The sequence below is a fragment of the Triturus cristatus genome, chromosome 2_2 (assembly GCF_964204655.1).
Source record: "Triturus cristatus chromosome 2_2, aTriCri1.1, whole genome shotgun sequence".
NCBI classification, from domain to species: Eukaryota; Metazoa; Chordata; class Amphibia; order Caudata; family Salamandridae; genus Triturus; species Triturus cristatus.
Genome location: NC_140582.1, coordinates 505,427,213 through 505,449,010, shown reverse-complemented (window position 1 = coordinate 505,449,010; position 21,798 = coordinate 505,427,213). Strand labels below are relative to the sequence as shown.

Sequence of the window (21,798 nt, the reverse complement as noted above, 5' to 3'; positions counted from 1 at the left end):
TCGACCATGACCAATTTAATCAGTTAATGAAAATTCATTTATCAGTAGCTGGGGGGGTCAGTATCTTGAACCGTTTTTAGTCTGACCCTCTTCTCTCTAACAGACGCTGCTAAAAAGCTGGCAACACAGAACATGGTAAATGGACATTCTAATAGAGCTAAAAACATTAAGGCTGGCTTACACTGAACAAAATTCATATTTTTCATCAATGGAATAATAAACTTTTTCCTAGCCTGTTTAAAAAATGAACAAAAAAATACAAAATGCATGGTGTCTTGAAGGGAGAAATCATCACACTTACAAGGTGCAACATCTTCCGGTCTACTCCAGCCCTCCACATCCCAGAGGACCATATGTATTTGGTTAAACCGCAGTTTGGTCAATAACCATCTGTGGAAGGGATTGGAGACTGTTGACAGGTATAGGGACATCCCTGAAGACGGAGTTAACAAAACGTGCCCCCTAACCGAAGATTTACATAGCTCAACTCCCTCCCGCTCGGCCTCCTTTAATTTAATAAAGTTAGATTTTACCCACTCTAAGTCAGCCTTACATAGGGATTCTGGGTTGGAGAAAATATCTGGTCTCCCCAGGTATGCAGCTAACATCTCAATGTTAGCCAACCACTGAATTTTGTTCCTGTTGTCTAATCTCATACAGTCCAACAAGATTTTGTGGTTAAGGATGAGATTCGGGTTTCACCATGTTTTAATCCAAAGCAGTAAAGGTGCTAATGTAATTATGTCTGCTATGTATCCAATCCCAAGTTCCATATGGGCTGAATAGGAAGCTGTTGAGTGTGGAAGGCCAAGAAGAGAGCGCAAAAATGTATTTTCCTCCGTCTGGATCACATCATGTTTGATGTAGCCCCAAATAGATGCCCCATACCTTACAATAGAGATGGTTTTTGCTTTGTAAATGGTTAATATAGCCTCGACCGGTTTTCCACCCAGTCTTTTTGCAAAACCAAGAACTGCCGCAGAAGAATTTCTCGCGGAATTAACCTTTAGTGAGAGCTGAGGGGACCACGAGCTTTTGTCATCGAAGACTACTCCCAAATAGGTGAATGCCTTCACTCTCGAAATTTCTTCTCCCCCACAGAAAAAGGGCTTAACATTATTCTTTGTTGGGCCCAGCGACATTACATGGGATTTGCTGTTGTTAACTACCAGGTCCAGACTTTTCATGAAGTCTCCAAACGCGACCAACAATCTTTGCAGGGCCAGAGGGGTCCTGGCCAGGAGAACGGCGTCATCTGCGTACAGGAGGACCGGGATCGGGGTACCTCCCATGCGCGGAATGTCTGGCGTTGCTGCCAGCAAATTTTGTTCCAGGGCATTTATATATAATGTGAACAACATGGGGGCTAATATGCATCCCTGTCGTACCCCTCTACTAGACTTAAAGCTGGACGTGCATTTCCCCTCGGTCGTCATCCTAATACAAGCGTTCAGGTCTTTGTGGAGCTCGGCGAGGAAGTGCACGAGGGATACATCAAGACCCATTTCCAGGAGCATTGTCCACAGCTTAGACCTATTGACAAGGTCAAAAGCTGTGGACAAATCCATAAAACCCAGATAAATGGAGCCCCTGGTCGCCTTGGTGTATTTGGCTGTTATTAGAAGAAGATTCAAACATTGGTCCTCCGTACTCCGCCCAGCTCGAAAACCGTATTGGGCATCTGACAGAATATTATTGTCAGAGGCCCACCGGGTTATCCTAGCTAGGATGACTTTCCCCAAGATTTTTATAGAGGAATCCAGCAGGGATATGGGCCTGTAACATCTGCGGTCTGCCCTTTGACCCTTCTTAAAAATCGGTATTATGACCGACCGGGACCACGATTTAGGGAAACCAGTGCAAGCTGAGTGGTTAAATACATTTGTCAGTATATTGGCCCAGAACAAAGGGTTGGCTTTATACATATCAGTAGGGACTCCATCTGGTCCAGGGGCCTTTCTTCCTGCAGAGTCTTCGATCGCTTTTGTGACCTCTCCTATGTGAAAACTAACTGGCGCAGGGATAGATTCAGGGGCTAGTCCCGTGAAGGTTTCTAATTCAAGGTGACTACCATATATAATTTCAAAATGGCTCAGCCAGTCCGCCTCTGCGATATTGGTTTCCAGCACACTATTTTTAGCGTTAGTAAAGAGTGGTGTATTTATTATTGACCAAAATTTTGCACTATCTTTTAGGGTAGCTTTATCCATAAGTTCGACCCAGGCATTATGTTTAATTTCCTCTTTCCTGTCTTGTAACGTTTTTTTGTAAACTCTTCTGAGCTGTGACACCAAGCCTTTATTCCTCGGGCATGCCTGAAGAGCTTTTTTGAGATCACTGTGGGATTTAGTACATTTATGATTAAACCAGCCCGAGACTGAACTGTCAGTGGTCCTCTAGTCAAGTTTGCCCAGGTTAACTAAATGAATGGCTCCCCTGCTAAGGCGGAGGTGCGTTGCCCCACTGCTCTGGAAAAGGGAAAAATAAAATGAGAACCCTATTATCATTTTCTTTTTTGTTGCTGCGTGGCTAGCTTAGGGCAGGCGGGGCTGAGGTCACAGAGGGAGGAGTGGTTGATTCATACTGTGAGAAGCTGACCTGGTATATGATGTCCACTAATGTAAGTGGGCACCTTGCACCAGTCCAGACAACCTTAATGGTGATTTAAACTGTCTCAGACAACCTTAGAAAGCTATCTAAGTGGTAGCTGTGGAGAGCAGCCTTCAGGCTTAGTCTTGAAGGAGTGTAAAGCGGCTTGTTTTACCAGAATGCAATATTATAGTACAGATCAAGGAACCACACAAAGTATGTATAAAAATATGTATTTATTATATAACACTCTAATACATTATAGTATCTCCTACATGGAGATAGACACAAAGCACACAATATTTTAGCAAAGAAATCACAGTAAATAGCACTAATACACAGTGGGCCCTAGGGGGGACCAAACCACATACTAAGAAAGTGGTATAAGAACCACGACTCAAGTTAGGACAATGTCAAGAGGACGTAGAATTGCTGGGGACCCACAGAAACACCCAAGGTAAGTAGATAGGGACCCTATGTATGTGCAGTGTGAGAACACGACCGCGTGCTCTGTACAAGTCTATGTGCAAGTCGCGGTTGGAATTTTAAAGATTAGGGACCCTTCCCAGTGGACCCTAAAAAAAAAACGTGGAAGACAGAAGTTTGGAGAGTCACCCCACCCGTGGATACCATGGTACCCAAGTTACCTATCCCAGGGAAGCCGGGTGCATAGGTGTGAAGTGGCGTCAGAAACATCTGTCGAACCCAATGGAAGGCTTAAGGAAAGTGCTGCTGCTGGAAAAGAAGAAAGTTGCTGGAGGAATCCAAACGTTGATTCTTGACGAGAAGTACCTCAAAGCAGAGGGGACCGAGTTTCTGTCACTCAGGGGTGACCAGGAGACTTGGAAGACGAATGCCCTCTGATGTGCTTCAGGAAGGATAACGGTGACCTTGACTCTGCAGCTGCGAGGACCAGGCGATGCTGAGGATGACCAGGACTTGGATGCGAGCTGTCCTTCGAAGGATGTCTAGTGGTGAGGGTTAGTGTCCGGCGGGAGCTCCAACAACCCTTGTCAAATGCAACCCATGCAGGAAATCAAGAAGGTGCACGGTTGGGACCAGCAAGGTCATGGAGACTCACCACAAGCAGGGGAGTCAGGGCAGGCCCCGAGCAATCAGGGGAGCCCAAGGAAAACAAAGGTGACCCTCAAATGGACCCACAGGCCGGAGCACAGGAGGCGGAGAAGGACCTCGAGCAGCTCACCAACAGGAGCAGGCCACGGTGCCCACAAGGTTGTGTGGCTGAAGATCTTGATGGAAGACGTTGCTGGATTTGGGCTACTTGGAGCCTGATACACTTGTCACAAAGTTGCCAACAAGCATATGCATTTGCAAACGTACGCAGTGCACAGGGGTTCAGTTAATGCAGTCCCCATGAGGGATTCTAACCTCAAACTCGGCGAGAGGACAGCTCGAGTCTCGGGAGACATAGATAACCACCACCAGTGTTGTTGAACGCTTCGTAGTCCGCAGGAGCTCGGGATCAGCAGACCAGTCAGCAGTACTGAGGTGCCTGTGAATTCAGGAAAGTGACTACTTCACTTCAAGAGATATTATCTTCAAGTGTCCTGCTCCACAGGTCCTGCACAGATCCTGTATGGTGCACAGGCACAGATGCAGCAGACTGAAAGGGAGACGAAGTCAGGCCCAAGTGAAGTCCAGCGAAGTCCAGAGTGACCAGATGGTAGAAGTGCAGTGGTTTCAGTTCTGAATCTCGTCCACGACTAATCTAGGGACCTACACCCAGGTAAGCCCTTAAGTACCCTAAGGAGAGGGATGGGAAGATTCAGGAGATCCTCCCAGGGGAGGGTCTGGACAGGGGGGAGGTTACTCACATGTCCTTTGTCCAGTTTTGCACCAGAGCGAGAGCAAACGGCTCCCAGGACTGGTTTGAACAGGACTATGCACAGGGACAGTTGCGGCTCCTCATGGGAGTGCTGCGGGGCGGTGGGGCGGGGGAGGGCCTAGGGTGGTGGGTAGTAAACTCCGGCATAAGGACGAACGGAGTTCAGTTAATAAATAAATAAATAAAATGAATTTCATTGCGCGCGCTGCAATGCAGCGATGCAATGCAGCGCGCGCAATGAAATTTGTTATATTTATTTATTAACTGAACTCCGTTTGGCCTTATGCCGGAGTTACTACCCAAACCCTGCCCATCCCCCGCCCCGCAGCACTCCCATGAGGAGCCGCGACTGCACAGGGACACCAAATGTGCCCCTCATGATGACTTTCAGGTGCTGGTAAGCGCACCCACCCCACCCTAATACACTAAATTCTGTCTGGGAGGTGGTCACACCTCCCTGTGACAGGATACCTATTGTTCTGCCTTCCCCTGCTCGAGCTTGGCTCAGCAGTAGGAAGGCAGAAATGTGTTTCTGGTCAGCAGCAACCATTTTGTGCTGTCTGGGACTAGAAGGCTGGTACCGGTAACACTGAGAGCCTAACGGATGGCTCCCCCGGCACTTGGAATCATTCCTCCCATACAGTTTACGGTATGGGGGTATGATTCCAACATGTTTGATACCAAACATGATAGGATTTATTGCAGCCGTTTTCGAGATGGTCATCGTGCGGTCACGCGATGCCCCTCTATATAGTATATGGCTGCTTCACTGACAACCCGGGAGAATGGACTCCATAGGCTGCAGGGGTGTCCTGCTCAAGCAGGGGCACCCTCTCACTTAGAACCAAGCACCCTGCCCTAAGGATTTTAAAGGCCTGCTAGAGGGGTGACTTATAGGTTTTAAGTGCAGTGACCCTTAGGTATAGTAAACCTATATCATTAGTAAGTGGTGCATGCACCAACTTACACAGGCTGCAAGGGCAGGTCTGTAGTTCCATTTTGAATGGTCTCTCATGGGTGTCATAATGCATGCTTTAGCCCATGGGAGACCTTTGGGGTACCTATGCCCTAGGTACATGGGTACCATATACTAGGGACTGACATGGGTACCCCAGTATCCAATCTGGGATGTACCTAGGTACTGAACACATCAGTTTAGGGAGAAAGCAGGTAACCTGGGGTCCTGATTAGCAGGATCCCAGTCAGTCTAGTAAAAAACAGCGTCACATTAAGTAAAAAGTGGGGGTAACCATAAGAAGCAGATCCTACTTTCCTACACATACTAAGTGCCATGACTGCTTGGCTGCTGTCCTGGCCAAACAGTCATGTACACTTTGCATAATTTCCCAGCCTGGTGGAGAACATGCACAGGCTTCCTGACCCGGGTAAGAGCCGAATTATGGTGCTCAGACCAATCACAATGTTGATTGGCTTAGGGGAGCCTCGGTGCTTCCCAGACTCATCAGCAATGGAGGAGAAATGGAGGCGCCCGCGAGTAGGTAAGTAGTTTCTTTTACATTTTGTTCCCCCTCCACACCCTACCCCACTCCTGTTCCCAGCCAGCCTCCAGGATACATAAAAATACACAAGCATCGTGCTGTGTAGCATGAATGGGGCAAAACTGCCCGGATCAATTTGTTCAAGGAGTTTCACAATAGATGGTAATCTATCACACCATAGAGCACAGGCAAGCGAGTGGTGTCGCATGTGAGATTGGTACTAAGGGACCACTATTCAGTCCAAATCTCTACATGCAGACAACCATCTAAAATGAACAATTTTAACATGGAAATATCACATAATATTCAGCATGCCTATTGCTTGCACCAGGTTTTATTTGGTATTAAAATTGCACCGAAATCCCAGTGGCCCTACTTTCGTTGAACTGGCGCTGTGTGTAGCTCTAATAATGTTTGTTTTGTTCCTGTCCTGTTACGCTTCCCCTTTGGATAGATTATCAAGGGTTTCACATTATGTGATGTAGTGGTTTTTTAGCACTCCGCTAGGGTCAACTTTTGTTTTGCCCAAAATTATTTTGCACCCAAAATTTGAGGGACACATTTTTTAACCTTTGCATCTTGCAGCACTCCTTTAAAGCGTCTATGCTTAAGTCGAATAAATGTGAGACACAAAGGTATTCCACGATTGGCTCCAACACATTGATGAGCTGCAACAACTAGGACTTACGCACTGGGCTAGGGTCAGTCAATCCATTTAAAAAATCTCAGAATTCATCAGATATAAAATACAAGAATAGTAATAAAATTATTTTTTTGTCTATGATAATTGTTTGCAAAAAGAACAATTGATGGACAGAATTTTGAACAATGTCAAACATTCACCCCAGTACAAAGATCTGGGCCTAAATCAATAGTGTTTTGCTTCCCATGCCATTCCAGTTTAAAACCAGCCATATGCAAATCAGTCTTGACCCTGCTCCTCAGGGTCTAATAACAACAACAAATAGCTTGGCATCAAGAGGGTTCAAAATAATAATTCAAAGGCCAACCACTGATGGCGGGAGCAACTGTGTTCCAACCACTGGCAATATGTCAATACATTTTTTGGACTGGCCCTACACCTCTTTAATTGTTAATTAAGATCATCTGCAATGCAACCCTTCAAGAACTCACAGAAAGTGTATCACCCCAGCTCTCACAAAAAATTATGTGATTCGTGAAAAGAGTGTGAAAAATGAGAAGGCACCTCACGTACGCACCACCAGGTAGGCTGCCAACTGGTACTCGCTGGTATGCCCACGTTTTGTCATCATCGGTTGCCAACTCAAAAAGAAAGAAGATAATGTCCAGTAAAAAGAAAGAAAGAGAACAGAGATAGTTTTAACAGAAACACTTTTCATTTTCACTCTTTGTTTATGGGGACAGCAGAGACCCAGTGATTTGCTGAGAACAGATTGTTCAGAGCAACAATAAAATTGAGATGTAAACTCACTCAAAAGGACAATCTCTTTATTCACAACCAGTGAGTTCACTCAAAGTAAAAGCACTAAATGTCGCTAACCTTTATAAAGAAGGCCAACATGTTTCATTGCCACTAGTCTTTTGGCAATTTCATCAGGGCATAGGGTTTTTTTTGCACTCGTTTAACTGGACATCCACTTTACTGTTTTATGGAAGGGCTGTATAAAAAGCAGAAAAGAAGACAAATAGAATGACTGTTTTCTATTCATACTTCAATAAAAGTTGGACCAACCATTCATCAATGACACCAAACTGCTAGTTCCCGTGCATATATTTACCATGTAAAGGCCGAGGACGCTCATACCAGCCTTCACAATACCAATCGGAATTTCTTTTCCTTTGTCCGATTCCTTAAAAAGCGCTGTAACTAGCGCGTGTTCAACCTGTGGAAAAGGGTTTTTTTTATATTCATCAACAGGTCAGAATACACAGTTTGAGAAAGCGAGACTGGTGATTCTTTCCCCTTCGCAACACCCTTCGTCTTATTTTGTCTCTAAAAGCCTCCTGCACTATACTCCAGTCAGAAGTGAATACCACGAATTCCTACCGCCCCGTTCCACTATGGACAGAAAGGATTGCGAATCATCATGGCTAGTTTTGGCCAGTATCTGCCTCTTAAATCACCATTGCTTTCATTTCAACTATCTCCGAAGCTGAATGATCACAATTCCAGCTCGGCATCCACTACCCAGGCTTATTCTCTTCCGTGACTCAACGCTAGCCCGTTTTCGATTAATTGTAAATCAAACGAGGTCACAGGTGTCAGCATAGGGCGAACCTTACCCTACCCACGGCATCCCACCACCTTTAGACCAGGAAGCCAAAGTCTCACCGTAACCTCAAACGGAGCAATCCTTGTCTCGTCACCGCCTCAACTCCAAGTCAGTATCCAGCCTCAGATGTAGTGCTGTCTAGCCACACCCCCTCGTCCGCATCACGTGTTGCGCGAACTGCAGTGCGGGCCACTAAGATCTTGTAACTAACGTGGCGGCCATCTTGGAACAGTGTACCACAAAAAATAAAACAATCTCCACAGAAGCCATTATGTCGTGGACTCGGACAATTCACTCCCGTTACTATTGTGTGCCTCATCACAGTCTTTAGTCTACTCGTCAATCACACCTACACGTCCACAATAAAAGCTAGACGCGAACCAGTTCGTAATTTCGCGAGAGGGCCAACTTCACAACTCTAAATGTGATGCGCTTGTTAGCTCATCACCAGTAAAGCATACTCAAATTCAAATTTTGATGCACTTGCTCAGTGCCACACCACTTCATCAACATCAAGTGGTGCCCGACCAACACTAAAAGGCTGAAGGACTGCATGACCCTTTTGGCGGCCATCTTAAAACATTTAGGCCACACTCCAGAGGGGCTCAAAGCAACAGACCTTTATATAAATTGCCGGGTCTGAATACCATCGTTATTTTGATTGCGCCCAAAACATAACCTTTGTATTCCTCAGAGACACCAGCATATGTAAAATCAGAGTTGAAGCGGCCCAATACGGGAAATTACGAAAGAAAATTGATCTTACTGCTCTCCGTGCACAGCTCGTAGAGCTCGTCAACAATAAAGCACAGGTATTCAATTACTAGTTATTCACTCATCCGACATGTATTCTCAGATCCCCACTCCGTGGGTGGTTTATAGTTCGGAAAACCTCGTATTTCCAAGACATCAGTTGGTGATGTAGGACTAGTCCTAAATGCATAGTGTGTTACTAGCTACTCACTTTATTCCACTCAATGTGGTCATTCAAGCCTGTCACATCCACCTTCTCAGTATAAATCCAACGAGCTTCCCTGGTAGCCAGAATTTTATCTATGGTGTCATTGCTAGCTGTCACTCTCTCCAGGACAACCCATCTTAAAGCTTGCAAGTCATGTTTGGATTCAACAAAATGCTGTACCAAACGAGTAGTGAGCTTTCCAGCTTTAATGGTACTTAAGTGCTCCTGAATTCGTATCTTGATTTTGCGAGTGGTGAGGCCTATATATTGTAACCCGCATTCACAGGTCAATCTATAGATTACATTGGTCGTGTTGCAATTTGAAAACGAATTCAAATGCCATTTTCTACCACTGGAAAGGTTGACAAAGTTTGTTTTTTCAGTTAATTTGCAAACTGAGCAACCCCCACATGGGTAATGTCCAGCCGGCAATGAAGTGTGTCTTTGTTTGACTTGTGGTCGCGTATGTACTAGCTTGTCCTTAAGATTTGTGGCACGCTTAAATGCAAACCTAGGTTGTGGCATTCTGAAGTCTGCAGTTGATAACAGTGACCAATGTTTTCTCATTAGTTGCCTAATTTTTGAGGCCAAAAGATCGTAGGTCATGACCACTGTGAGGCAATCATCAGTCTCCCTTCTGTTTCTTTCTAAGAGCGCTTCCCGAGGTGTGTTGCGGGCCCTTTTACACGCTCTCTTAATAACAGTTTTAGGATATGCTCTTTGAGTCAATTTATTAGAGAGCTCATCAGCTTGTTGGACAAAGGTTTCAACAGTAGAGCAATTACGCCGATACCTAAAAAACTGGCCCACTGGCAGGTTATCACGTAAGGCTCTCGGATGGTATGAGTTGTAATGTAGTAGTGAGTTCCTGTCTGACCCCTTTTGATGTACCATAGTGTTGAGGGCCTTCCCATGCACCATGATGTCGAGATCCAAATATACCGCACATTCCTTGCTGAACGTCCAGGTAAACTTTAAACACGGATCACGGCTATTAAGCCAGTTCAAGAATTCCAAAAGAGAATCCTGATTCCCTTTCCAAATGCACAACACATCATCGATATACCTCTTCCAGAGGCATATGTGCCCCTGGAAGGGATTCGATGCGTGATATAGGAAATTCTCCTCAAACTGGCCTACATAAATGCAGGCCAGACTCGGAGCGAAGGTCGCGCCCATAGATGTACCTGATACCTGTAAATAAAGGTCATCCTTGAAACAAAAGTAGTTCCGTGTCAGGGCAAGCTCGATACATTGGAGCACAAATGATTGGGGCGTGTCATAAAACCAATCTTGGTCCCCCAGGGCCTTCGCTGCTGCCACCAGCGTGGCCTCCTGGGGGATACTGGTGTACAGCGACTCAATATCGATGGTGAGCAAGAACTGCTGTGATGAATCAAATTCTAAATCACCAAGGATATTCAAGATGTCAGTAGTATCCTGGACATATGATTTTTGTCTCAATACGGATTCTCGCAAAAAGAAGTCCGCAAATTGCGATAATGGCTCAAGAATAGAAGCTATTCCCGAGACTATCGGTCGCCCGGGGGGAGGCCGTGTAGCCTTATGTACCTTTGGGAGTATGTAGAAGGCTGGGGTTCTCGGCTTGGAGTTAACTAAAAACTCTGCCTCCTTGCTCGTGATCCAGTTCTTACTTCTAGCTTCCGCCACCATTTTTGTGATCATCTCTTGCAATTCAAGGATCGGATCCCTAGGGAGAGGGTGATAATTCTTCCGATCACCTAGTAATCTTAACACCTCCTGGTTGTAATCTGAGGTGTTCATAACCACGATGGCCCCACCTTTATCGGCACTCTTGATCGTAATTTCTGCATTATTCTGCAGAGTCTTAAGCGCCTCCCAATCTCCCCGGCTCATGTTATTAAAGGTACGGACCTTGTGATCAGACTGTTCAAGTTTAGATATTTCCTCCAGCACCTTCTGTTCGAACACAATCACCTCTGGACCTACCATGGAACCCGGAGGGCAGAATTGTGACGGACGTCGAAGATTGGTGGAGAAAAGTGACTGGGGTTCCAATTCTTTACCAGCAAAAAAAATTTTAAGTTTGATTTTTCTCATGGTTGCGTGAAATTCAGTCCTGCACTTGAAAGCATCATGTCTGGGAGTGGGGACGTATCCCAACCCTTTATTCAGAACACTCAATTCATCCGTAGTCAGTGTGTAATCGGATAAATTCATAACAATGTTATTCATGTGGGCGTCCTGCCCCTGCTGCGTGTTATCCGTGGGGAGAACATAGGCCATTGCTGTCCCTGGTTGTGGAAGGGTCTTGCCCTGCCTCTGCCTCTTTGACCGCCCCCTCTGTTGCCCCTGTTGGTGTGTCCTAAAAAAGAACGGAACAAAGCCCCCAAATCCTCGTTGGATTTATACTGAGCGTCAGATCTACCTCCACCCTGATTGGATGTCTGAGCACTCTCTTCCTCCTCACTGGAGGTGTTATCAAAAGTCCAGTTCAGGGGGGTCCTACGCTGTTGTTGTTTGCCTCCCCTCCCTCGATAATTGGACTGTGGTGCCACTTCGTTTGACTGCTGGTAGTGTTTGTCATCCACATAGGGGAACGCCCATTCGTGGGTGAATCTCTCAAGATTTCTTTTTAAACCCTTGATTTTCTGGTTTACCATATAATGCTTATAGTCTGCTAAGTCCTCCTGAATCCGCTGTAGTTGCTCTTTTGTATCAGTGATGGTTGTATCTTTCTTCAAGGTTTCTTCTAACTCTAGGATCTCAACCAATAACTCATCACTAAGTCTTTTTGCAGTATTAATAATTAGAATCAGCCAGTCTCTTGTACATTTATTGGCGATGTAACTCCAGTCCAGCCTAAATTTCTTATCCTCTAGGAAAATCCGAGGTTCTATTCTGACTAGTAAACTTGCAGGGGCAGCTCCAGCTCGGAGGTACTCTGTCATCAACGCCCCATGGAGGGCTACTCTCACCTGACGTTTTTTCGTGTTACTTAATTTTTCCCACTCCTCCCTTGCTGTGTTCACATTAGTCAATGATGAATCTGGGAAGAGGGAGGGACCTGCTAAAATCGCAGCTATCTGGTCGTCAGAAAACGCCAAACAATTTCTATCCATTACTTTTAATGTGAATATCAATTAACACGATTCCACCGGTGAACACTCAGATTACCAAAAACTTTGGTATGTCGCCCGAATGGTCAGTCCAACTATTATCCTGAAAGCAGGGGGAAACTTCAGAGTTAAAATTAGTTATATCGCTCTCACGGCTGATCCGCCGTTCAATAACCCATTTCAAATTGGAGCTTTAGAGGGAAGAAATGCCAAGCTACCCTCCACTCAAAGTCTAATAACAACAACAAATAGCTTGGCATCAAGAGGGTTCAAAATAATAATTCAAAGGCCTTCTACATACTCCCAAAGGTACATAAGGCTACACGGCCTCCCCCCGGGCGACCGATAGTCTCGGGAATAGCTTCTATTCTTGAGCCATTATCGCAAGTTGCGGACTTCTTTTTGCGAGAATCCGTATTGAGACAAAAATCATATGTCCAGGATACTACTGACATCTTGAATATCCTTGGTGATTTAGAATTTGATTCATCACAGCAGTTCTTGCTCACCATCGATATTGAGTCGCTGTACACCAGTATCCCCCAGGAGGCCACGCTGGTGGCAGCAGCGAAGGCCCTGGGGGACCAAGATTGGTTTTATGACACGCCCCAATCATTTGTGCTCCAATGTATCGAGCTTTCCCTGACACGGAACTACTTTTGTTTCAAGGATGACCTTTATTTACAGGTATCAGGTACATCTATGGGCGCGACCTTCGCGCCGAGTCTGGCCTGCATTTATGTAGGCCAGTTTGAGGAGAATTTCCTATATCACGCATCGAATCCCTTCCAGGGGCACATATGCCTCTGGAAGAGGTATATCGATGATGTGTTGTGCATTTGGAAAGGGAATCAGGATTCTCTTTTGGAATTCTTGAACTGGCTTAATAGCCGTGATCCGTGTTTAAAGTTTACCTGGACGTTCAGCAAGGAATGTGCGGTATATTTGGATCTCGACATCATGGTGCATGGGAAGGCCCTCAACACTATGGTACATCAAAAGGGGTCAGACAGGAACTCACTACTACATTACAACTCATACCATCCGAGAGCCTTACGTGATAACCTGCCAGTGGGCCAGTTTTTTAGGTATCGGCGTAATTGCTCTACTGTTGAAACCTTTGTCCAACAAGCTGATGAGCTCTCTAATAAATTGACTCAAAGAGCATATCCTAAAACTGTTATTAAGAGAGCGTGTAAAAGGGCCCGCAACACACCTCGGGAAGCGCTCTTAGAAAGAAACAGAAGGGAGACTGATGATTGCCTCACAGTGGTCATGACCTACGATCTTTTGGCCTCAAAAATTAGGCAACTAATGAGAAAACATTGGTCACTGTTATCAACTGCAGACTTCAGAATGCCACAACCTAGGTTTGCATTTAAGCGTGCCACAAATCTTAAGGACAAGCTAGTACATACGCGACCACAAGTCAAACAAAGACACACTTCATTGCCGGCTGGACATTACCCATGTGGGGGGTTGCTCAGTTTGCAAATTAACTGAAAAAACAAACTTTGTCAACCTTTCCAGTGGTAGAAAATGGCATTTGAATTCGTTTTCAAATTGCAACACGACCAATGTAATCTATAGATTGACCTGTGAATGCGGGTTACAATATATAGGCCTCACCACTCGCAAAATCAAGATACGAATTCAGGAGCACTTAAGTACCATTAAAGCTGGAAAGCTCACTACTCGTTTGGTACAGCATTTTGTTGAATCCAAACATGACTTGCAAGCTTTAAGATGGGTTGTCCTGGAGAGAGTGACAGCTAGCAATGACACCATAGATAAAATTCTGGCTACCAGGGAAGCTCGTTGGATTTATACTGAGAAGGTGGATGTGACAGGCTTGAATGACCACATTGAGTGGAATAAAGTGAGTAGCTAGTAACACACTATGCATTTAGGACTAGTCCTACATCACCAACTGATGTCTTGGAAATACGAGGTTTTCCGAACTATAAACCACCCACGGAGTGGGGATCTGAGAATACATGTCGGATGAGTGAATAACTAGTAATTGAATACCCGTGCTTTATTGTTGACGAGCTCTACGAGCTGTGCACGGAGAGCAGTAAGATCAATTTTCTTTCGTAATTTCCCGTATTGGGCCGCTTCAACTCTGATTTTACATATGCTGGTGTCTCTGAGGAATACAAAGGTTATGTTTTGGGCGCAATCAAAATAACGATGGTATTCAGACCCGGCAATTTATATAAAGGTCTGTTGCTTTGAGCCCCTCTGGAGTGTGGCCTAAATGTTTTAAGATGGCCGCCAAAAGGGTCATGCAGTCCTTCAGCCTTTTAGTGTTGGTCGGGCACCACTTGATGTTGATGAAGTGGTGTGGCACTGAGCAAGTGCATCAAAATTTGAATTTGAGTATGCTTTACTGGTGATGAGCTAACAAGCGCATCACATTTAGAGTTGTGAAGTTGGCCCTCTCGCGAAATTACGAACTGGTTCGCGTCTAGCTTTTATTGTGGACGTGTAGGTGTGATTGACGAGTAGACTAAAGACTGTGATGAGGCACACAATAGTAACGGGAGTGAATTGTCCGAGTCCACGACATAATGGCTTCTGTGGAGATTGTTTTATTTTTTGTGGTACACTGTTCCAAGATGGCCGCCACGTTAGTTACAAGATCTTAGTGGCCCGCACTGCAGTTCGCGCAACACGTGATGCGGACGAGGGGGTGTGGCTAGACAGCACTACATCTGAGGCTGGATACTGACTTGGAGTTGAGGCGGTGACGAGACAAGGATTGCTCCGTTTGAGGTTACGGTGAGACTTTGGCTTCCTGGTCTAAAGGTGGTGGGATGCCGTGGGTAGGGTAAGGTTCGCCCTATGCGGACACCTGTGACCTCGTTTGATTTACAATTAATCGAAAACGGGCTAGCGTTGAGTCACGGAAGAGAATAAGCCTGGGTAGTGGATGCCGAGCTGGAATTGTGATCATTCAGCTTCGGAGATAGTTGAAATGAAAGCAATGGTGATTTAAGAGGCAGATACTGGCCAAAACTAGCCATGATGATTCGCAATCCTTTCTGTCCATAGTGGAACGGGGCGGTAGGAATTCGTGGTATTCACTTCTGACTGGAGTATAGTGCAGGAGGCTTTTAGAGACAAAATAAGACGAAGGGTGTTGCGAAGGGGAAAGAATCACCAGTCTCGCTTTCTCAAACTGTGTATTCTGACCTGTTGATGAATATAAAAAAAAACCTTTTCCACAGGTTGAACACGCGCTAGTTACAGCGCTTTTTAAGGAATCGGACAAAGGAAAAGAAATTCCGATTGGTATTGTGAAGGCTGGTATGAGCGTCCTCGGCCTTTACATGGTAAATATATGCACGGGAACTAGCAGTTTGGTGTCATTGATGAATGGTTGGTCCAACTTTTATTGAAGTATGAATAGAAAACAGTCATTCTATTTGTCTTCTTTTCTGCTTTTTATACAGCCCTTCCATAAAACAGTAAAGTGGATGTCCAGTTAAACGAGTGCAAAAAAAACCCTATGCCCTGATGAAATTGCCAAAAGACTAGTGGCAATGAAACATGTTGGCCTTCTTTATAAAGGTTAGCGACATTTAGTGCTTTTACTTTGAGTGAACTCACTGGTTGTGAATAAAGAGATTGTCCTTTTGAGTGAGTTTACATCTCAATTTTATTGTTGCTCTGAACAATCTGTTCTCAGCAAATCACTGGGTCTCTTCATTTTCACTCTTTGTTTATGGGGACAGCAAAGTGTTTCTGTTAAAACTATCTCTGTTCTCTTTCTTTCTTTTTACTGGACATTATCTTCTTTCTTTTTGAGTTGGCAACCGATGATGACAAAACGTGGGCATACCAGCGAGTACCAGTTGGCAGCCTACCTGGTGGTGCGTACGTGAGGTGCCTTCTCATTTTTCACACTCTTTTCACGAATCACATCATTTTTTGTGAGAGCTGGGGTGATACACTTTCTGTGAGTTCTTGAAGGGTTGCATTGCAGATGATCTTAATTAACAAATAAAGAGGTGTAGGGCCAGTCCAAAAAATGTATTGACATATTGCCAGTGGTTGGAACACAGTTGCTCCCGCCATCAGTGGTTGGCCTTTGAATTATTATTTTGAACCCTCTTGATGCCAAGCTATTTGTTGTTGTTATTAGACTTTGAGTGGAGGGCAGCTTGGCATTTCTTCCCTCTAAAGCTCCAATTTGAAATGACCTGCTCCTCAGGGAACAGTACAGCCCGAACTGCCAGGCAAGGTCCTCCCTGGACTGGAAACAAGCATTCTGGGACCGGTTTGGGGATATCACCCCTCATCAGCCAGGCTAACTTGACTCCAGCAGCATGGAGAGCACAGGACCCACGTCTGGTCATACACCTCCCATTCGGGTGACAAATGCAAAAAAACAATTGATAGACCGAATGCTGAACAATGTCAAACACTCGCCCCCCAGTACAGAGATCTGGGCCTAAAGCCATCATTTTTCCCCCATGCCATTTCTGTGCCTTTTGTTTATAATTATTGTATGGCACTGGAGCGCAAAGGGTTAGTTACACTTGCTTCACAGTTTCACAATGTAAAAGCGGTTGTGGTAATTATGGAATCTTTGAAACATACCTGATTTCATTTATCGATGCTGTGAACGGGGTCCAGTGATAATTTTTTGTTTAGTCTGATGCGTTGAGTATACTTGGACCGCCCCCATCACTGGACAGTGGCCGATGTGGCGCATGGGCCTCTTACATCCAGACCTCAGCATATCATATCAGAGGCTGGCCGGATAATGACGAGATGGGGGACTTCACCAATAGTGGAGAAGGCAGTGACGTAAGCAGAGGTTGAGAAATGTGAGCAGAGGAACTTAGCAGCAACACAACTAAACTAATCCTCTGTTGACTGGGTCAGCCGCTAATCCATCTGAGGGCCATGGACAAAGGGCCCGCCCTGCATACATCAGGATATCCCAGGCGCCCAGAACAGGGGGTGATTCTAGCATGGGCCCCTGTGTCTTGTCACCATCATATGACCCCAAGTGCCGCACTTCAAATTAGGAAACATAAAGGCATTATGATCACAGTCCCTCCCTGATATTGTTACAAGACATTGTGCAGGCGAGCTATTATGTGTCTGCATTCACGCCCAAGGAGGCTCGGGCACAATTGGAGGACTGATAGCAGAGCAGGGTGACACTGGGGGCGCAGGGACAAGAAAGGGGCGGCGGGGCTGTCTACAACTACAGACAAGTGACTGGAAACACACAATGCAAGAGGAGATCGGATTGATGATGAGGAGGGGTAGAAGTCGAAGTCAAATTGAAGCTTTTAGGAAGGAAGAAAGAAGTGGAAATAGGAGAAGATGGCGGTCTGTCTGTCAATGACTTCAAACGGCCATTTGAAGTAGAGGGAATCTCCTCGATTGGTCGCAAGTTCATGGGTTTCTTTTTTGCACTTATTCAGGCCCAAAACTCTCCCTGTTTAATAATAGTTTGAAGTTGTAATGCTGTGTTATTAGCACTCAAATCAATTGCCCTCATGTCGATCGCAGCCGGGTGAAAGTCTGGGTGGGGGGGGGGGGTGATTTGGAACATTTGAACAGTAGGAAAGCACATAATTCAGTGAGATATCAATGCGCTTTGCTGTCGAATATCCGATACATTTTTCTTCCGTTCCTCAGAAACGCGAGTTATTGCTGACAATGAGAGAATACATATTTTGGATGTAACTTCTGTACCCTTGCATCCTGTCCCTGCCTCACACCACCACCCTGGAGGCGGGGTCACAGGTCTGGCAGTGGTGTCCCTAGAAATGATTTATAAATGGGGCACACCAAGATCTATGTATAAAGCCGGTGGGCCACCTATAAGAGTATAAGAGTGATATATATATATATATATAGTATTCCTATTTCAATTCTTTTGTTGTACTATTTTTTTTTAATTGCTATTATATCTCTACTTTCTTTAGACCACTTATTTTCCTTATGTTTCTTCCCTGCAGTCCAGACTCCTCCTGCAGGCGTAGTTTAGCAGCCTCGAATGCTCTGTATCTGGATGGAGGCCTGATGTGTACATTGCAGACCTCTACTCCTCTCTAAGCGGGGCCTGCCCTCAATGTGTGACCAGTGCTCCGAGATCCTCCTGGCTGCCCCCGCCGGTCCTGCACGGCCCTGTGCTCGCTCTCACACTAGCTCGGATAACTCATTTTACAGTAACAATGCCCCTCTCGAGACTGAAACAGGGACCTCCGCTGGGTGGCCATCCCGCTGCGTCTCTATTAACGCTGCCATGCTGCTTCGCTGAGAAAATGTAAAGGTAATCAAAGGAGAGGGCCACTGAAATCCCAGCAGCAAAGCATCGCCCGTGCAATCAACTACACTGGAGAAAGGACCCGCCCGCCAGACTTGAACGCGGTTTTAATCAGTAACCAAGCAGAAGTACTGGAGACAAACGAACGCCGACGCGCTCACTGCTCAGCCCGATGTGTTCACTGTGGGTGGGACACATGCTCGGATCCCACGTGTCTGCCTCAGACTGCTGTCCTTCCCAGGTCCTTAAAGTGAGTACCATCGAACAGAGCAATGATAGCTGGTAGGGCTGGCTGGTTAAGGCATCGTCTGCATGAACACAGCAGCGGACCACACTGTGTGCATTGAGAGCCTGTAATCCCTAAATAGAAGAGCGACTCGGATTTTCTTATTACTGCCCCGTTGTTATGTCTCTAATCACTCGAACTAATGAACTGGCATAGCTGTCTAACTGTAATAAGTTATTACAGGTGAGTTGTGGCATCAGAATGCCTGCTGTCAGAGCCATCATTCAAGCTGAACTGCAGGTCTCAGATCATCATTGCAGCTGCAGTTTAAATAATGAAAAACGACTACTGCTTTTTTTGTTCTTTTTACCTGTGATGGACAGAAAGAGCTATTTAATGTACCATGCTTATTTTTGCACACTATAGGTCATTGCAGGAAATATATCATCTATGCATGATTCTATACATTCTGAGTTGCAGCTTTTTTAGGCTGATTTACATTAAACTAAATCTAACATGTTTTTACAACAAATTATTATATTTGGTGCGTTCAATTTTGCACTACATATTCTGTCTGACTGCAACCATGCTATCTCTTAATGAGGAAGACAGCAATGATTTTAACGGTTTGGCGGGAGTGTGAAGGGACAACTTTGTATTACAAGGAATAAAGTACCCCTTTTCGTATGCTAACCGGATATTGGAAGTCACCTCGGAGTTCCATGACCGAAACTAACTTAACCGTTGGCCTCGCTCCTCTGTATGGTTATTAAACTCCTCAGTGACTTGAAATATTCTTATAAAGGAGGCAGAGGGTGCTTTATGCCATATATATTTTATGGATAATTGTCGATTTTTTATTTATTGAAACAATAATTATTCATTTTATTGTGAAGGGTACCATAAGGACGAAGAGGGTGCTTTATGCCATATATATTTTATGGATAATTGTCAATTTTTAAATTATTGGAACAATAATTATTCATTTTATTGTGAATGTTACCATTCTCTATTATGCACAAGAACTCTGACTACAATGGATGTTTATTCATGGTGTGACCACATGATGTGTTTTGTTGTTTAAGGTGCAAACAGTTATTTATGAGGTTTAGGTAGTCAAGGACAAATATATATATATCCCTTTATTACAGAGGTGGCTAACCGCTATAGGACCGTGTAGTAGTTATTATTATTACAAGGCCAACTCTTTTGAACCGGTTGCGGTAGCCAGAGTGCTTCCTTAAATATCTGCGGGTTGCAGGCTTAAATCCTGAGAGGGCTGACTCAGCCTTTTGCCCTGCCAAAGTACAAAATGAACTGACTGCTATTTGATAACATTGTCATAAACAGCCATAGCCATCGTTGTATTATTATTTTGGGCCATATGTATAGAACAACCTGATGTGGATATGTTGTAAGCGTATGAAACAAGTAAGCACACGCTGGCTAGACAGCTAAAGTATCTGGTGTAAAGGTGTGGCGTGACCTGCAGGTCACAGGCTCCAGCCTAGCGGAAGTCAATCAACTGTTCATCCTTTCACAGTCGATAACAGGAGGACCAATTGTGTTGGGTAACGGTAGCTCAAGTGTGACGACACTGTAAAAGTGGAAAGACATTCGAAAGGGCTATTGATCACCCCAATAGTATAGCCCTAATAACTACATTTGTCATAACATCTAAAATGCTAGCAGTCAGCCAAGTACTGCACTACTGGGGTCAAAGGTCGGAGGCCGAGCACGTTCTGCCACTTACCTTCCGGGCCATGCTCCCCCAACCTGCCGCATCCAAAACGCTTGAGCCGCGAGTCCTCCCGCCAACCTGCGGACAAACATCTTTTAAGAAAACGGCATCACTGCCTCCTCTAATGGGGAGGGCCGCAGCTGTGGCGGCTGCTTATACCTACAGGGGCCTTCTCTCGGGCGACGCCGCGCGCCATGCCTGGCGCGATTAGCTTCCTTCCGCTCTCTTTCCTCACTTCAAGTCCTCTCACCGGCTCCGAGGCAGAGGGAAGCGATAGTGAGCGCCCGAGCCCTCGGCCGGGGGGTCTCCCGCACGACGGCCGCAGCTGGGAGGGCCGTATTGTTCCCTTTCTTCCTGGGAATGAGAGGGATTTGAGGAACAAAGCCTCCCTGCTCCCCTCAGCCCTCCAGCCATTACAAAGCCGCGACATGAAGATCTCATCCCTGCCTGGTGTTTAGGTGGGGAAAACACAGCTTCAGCCGGGCTGCATGGCAATAAGCCCCCTGTGCCCACAGATTATCGCACGGAAACCTCCAAGTGGCTTCCGTTTTTATCAACAGCTCGCTCTGCCCCCTGCGACAGCTAATAAGTGAAGACGATACCGCTAGTCAGGGGATTATGTCGTTTAAATTGTCCATCAAACACATGAATATTGCGAGTGGAGGGTGCCAACTTTAGTCAGAGCAGGTTCCCATTATTTGTATATGCAAAGCAAACTTGTCTTGGGTAGTGCTGTGCCAGGCCCCTGCTGCCTGGGAGCTGACCCCCGAACTGGAGCCTGTGGGTAAGTGCCAATTCCTGAATTCTCAGAGAGACAAAGTGGCATTGCCTGCCAGCTGGTGAGAATCACAAAATGTCAAAGTCTGCATGATTTAAGTACTGTGTCTTTGATGCCTTATTAACAGCACAACTATATGGGAAGATTGGTTGTGACGAGATCAAACATAAACTATAAACGCGCATATATAGATATTTTTATATTAACTGAAAACTAAAAGTTAAAGTGATGTTATGGTTATGAAATGTAATAATATCTCACTGTATAATAAAAAAAACCTTAGAAATCCACTGAGAAAAACAAACGTTAAAAGGACATTATAGTCAGGGCTATTGGAATTATGCGGCAGGAGAGGGCCACATTTTGTTACACCGCCAAATCCAACCTCCACCAGGGAATGAAGGCCATCGCTGACTGGATGGAGGATAGCCGCCTTAAGCTGAACACAGACAAGATGGAGATCCTCATCCTCGGGCCCAACCCCTCAGCATGGGACGACTCCTGGTG

General features: G+C 45.4%; 1 protein-coding gene across 2 annotated transcripts in view; it reads right to left on the bottom strand.

Annotated features, from left to right (window-relative positions):
* Positions 1–20,771, bottom strand: part of REELD1 (reeler domain containing 1) — a 274,056-nt gene extending 253,285 nt beyond the window's left edge. Inside the window, exons 1-2 of one of the 2 annotated variants that reach the window (XM_085643264.1) lie at positions 20,677–20,732; positions 20,526–20,591 (exon numbers count right to left, since the gene is read on the bottom strand). In XM_085643264.1, the coding sequence (XP_085499390.1) occupies positions 20,526–20,591; positions 20,677–20,709 (99 nt within the window). In that variant the 5' untranslated portion in view covers positions 20,710–20,732. Of the gene's footprint in view, positions 1–20,525; positions 20,592–20,676 lie in introns of both variants that reach the window. The other variant, XM_085643265.1, reaches the window with a different exon arrangement.
* Between the last annotated feature and the right edge of the window lie 1,027 nt (positions 20,772–21,798).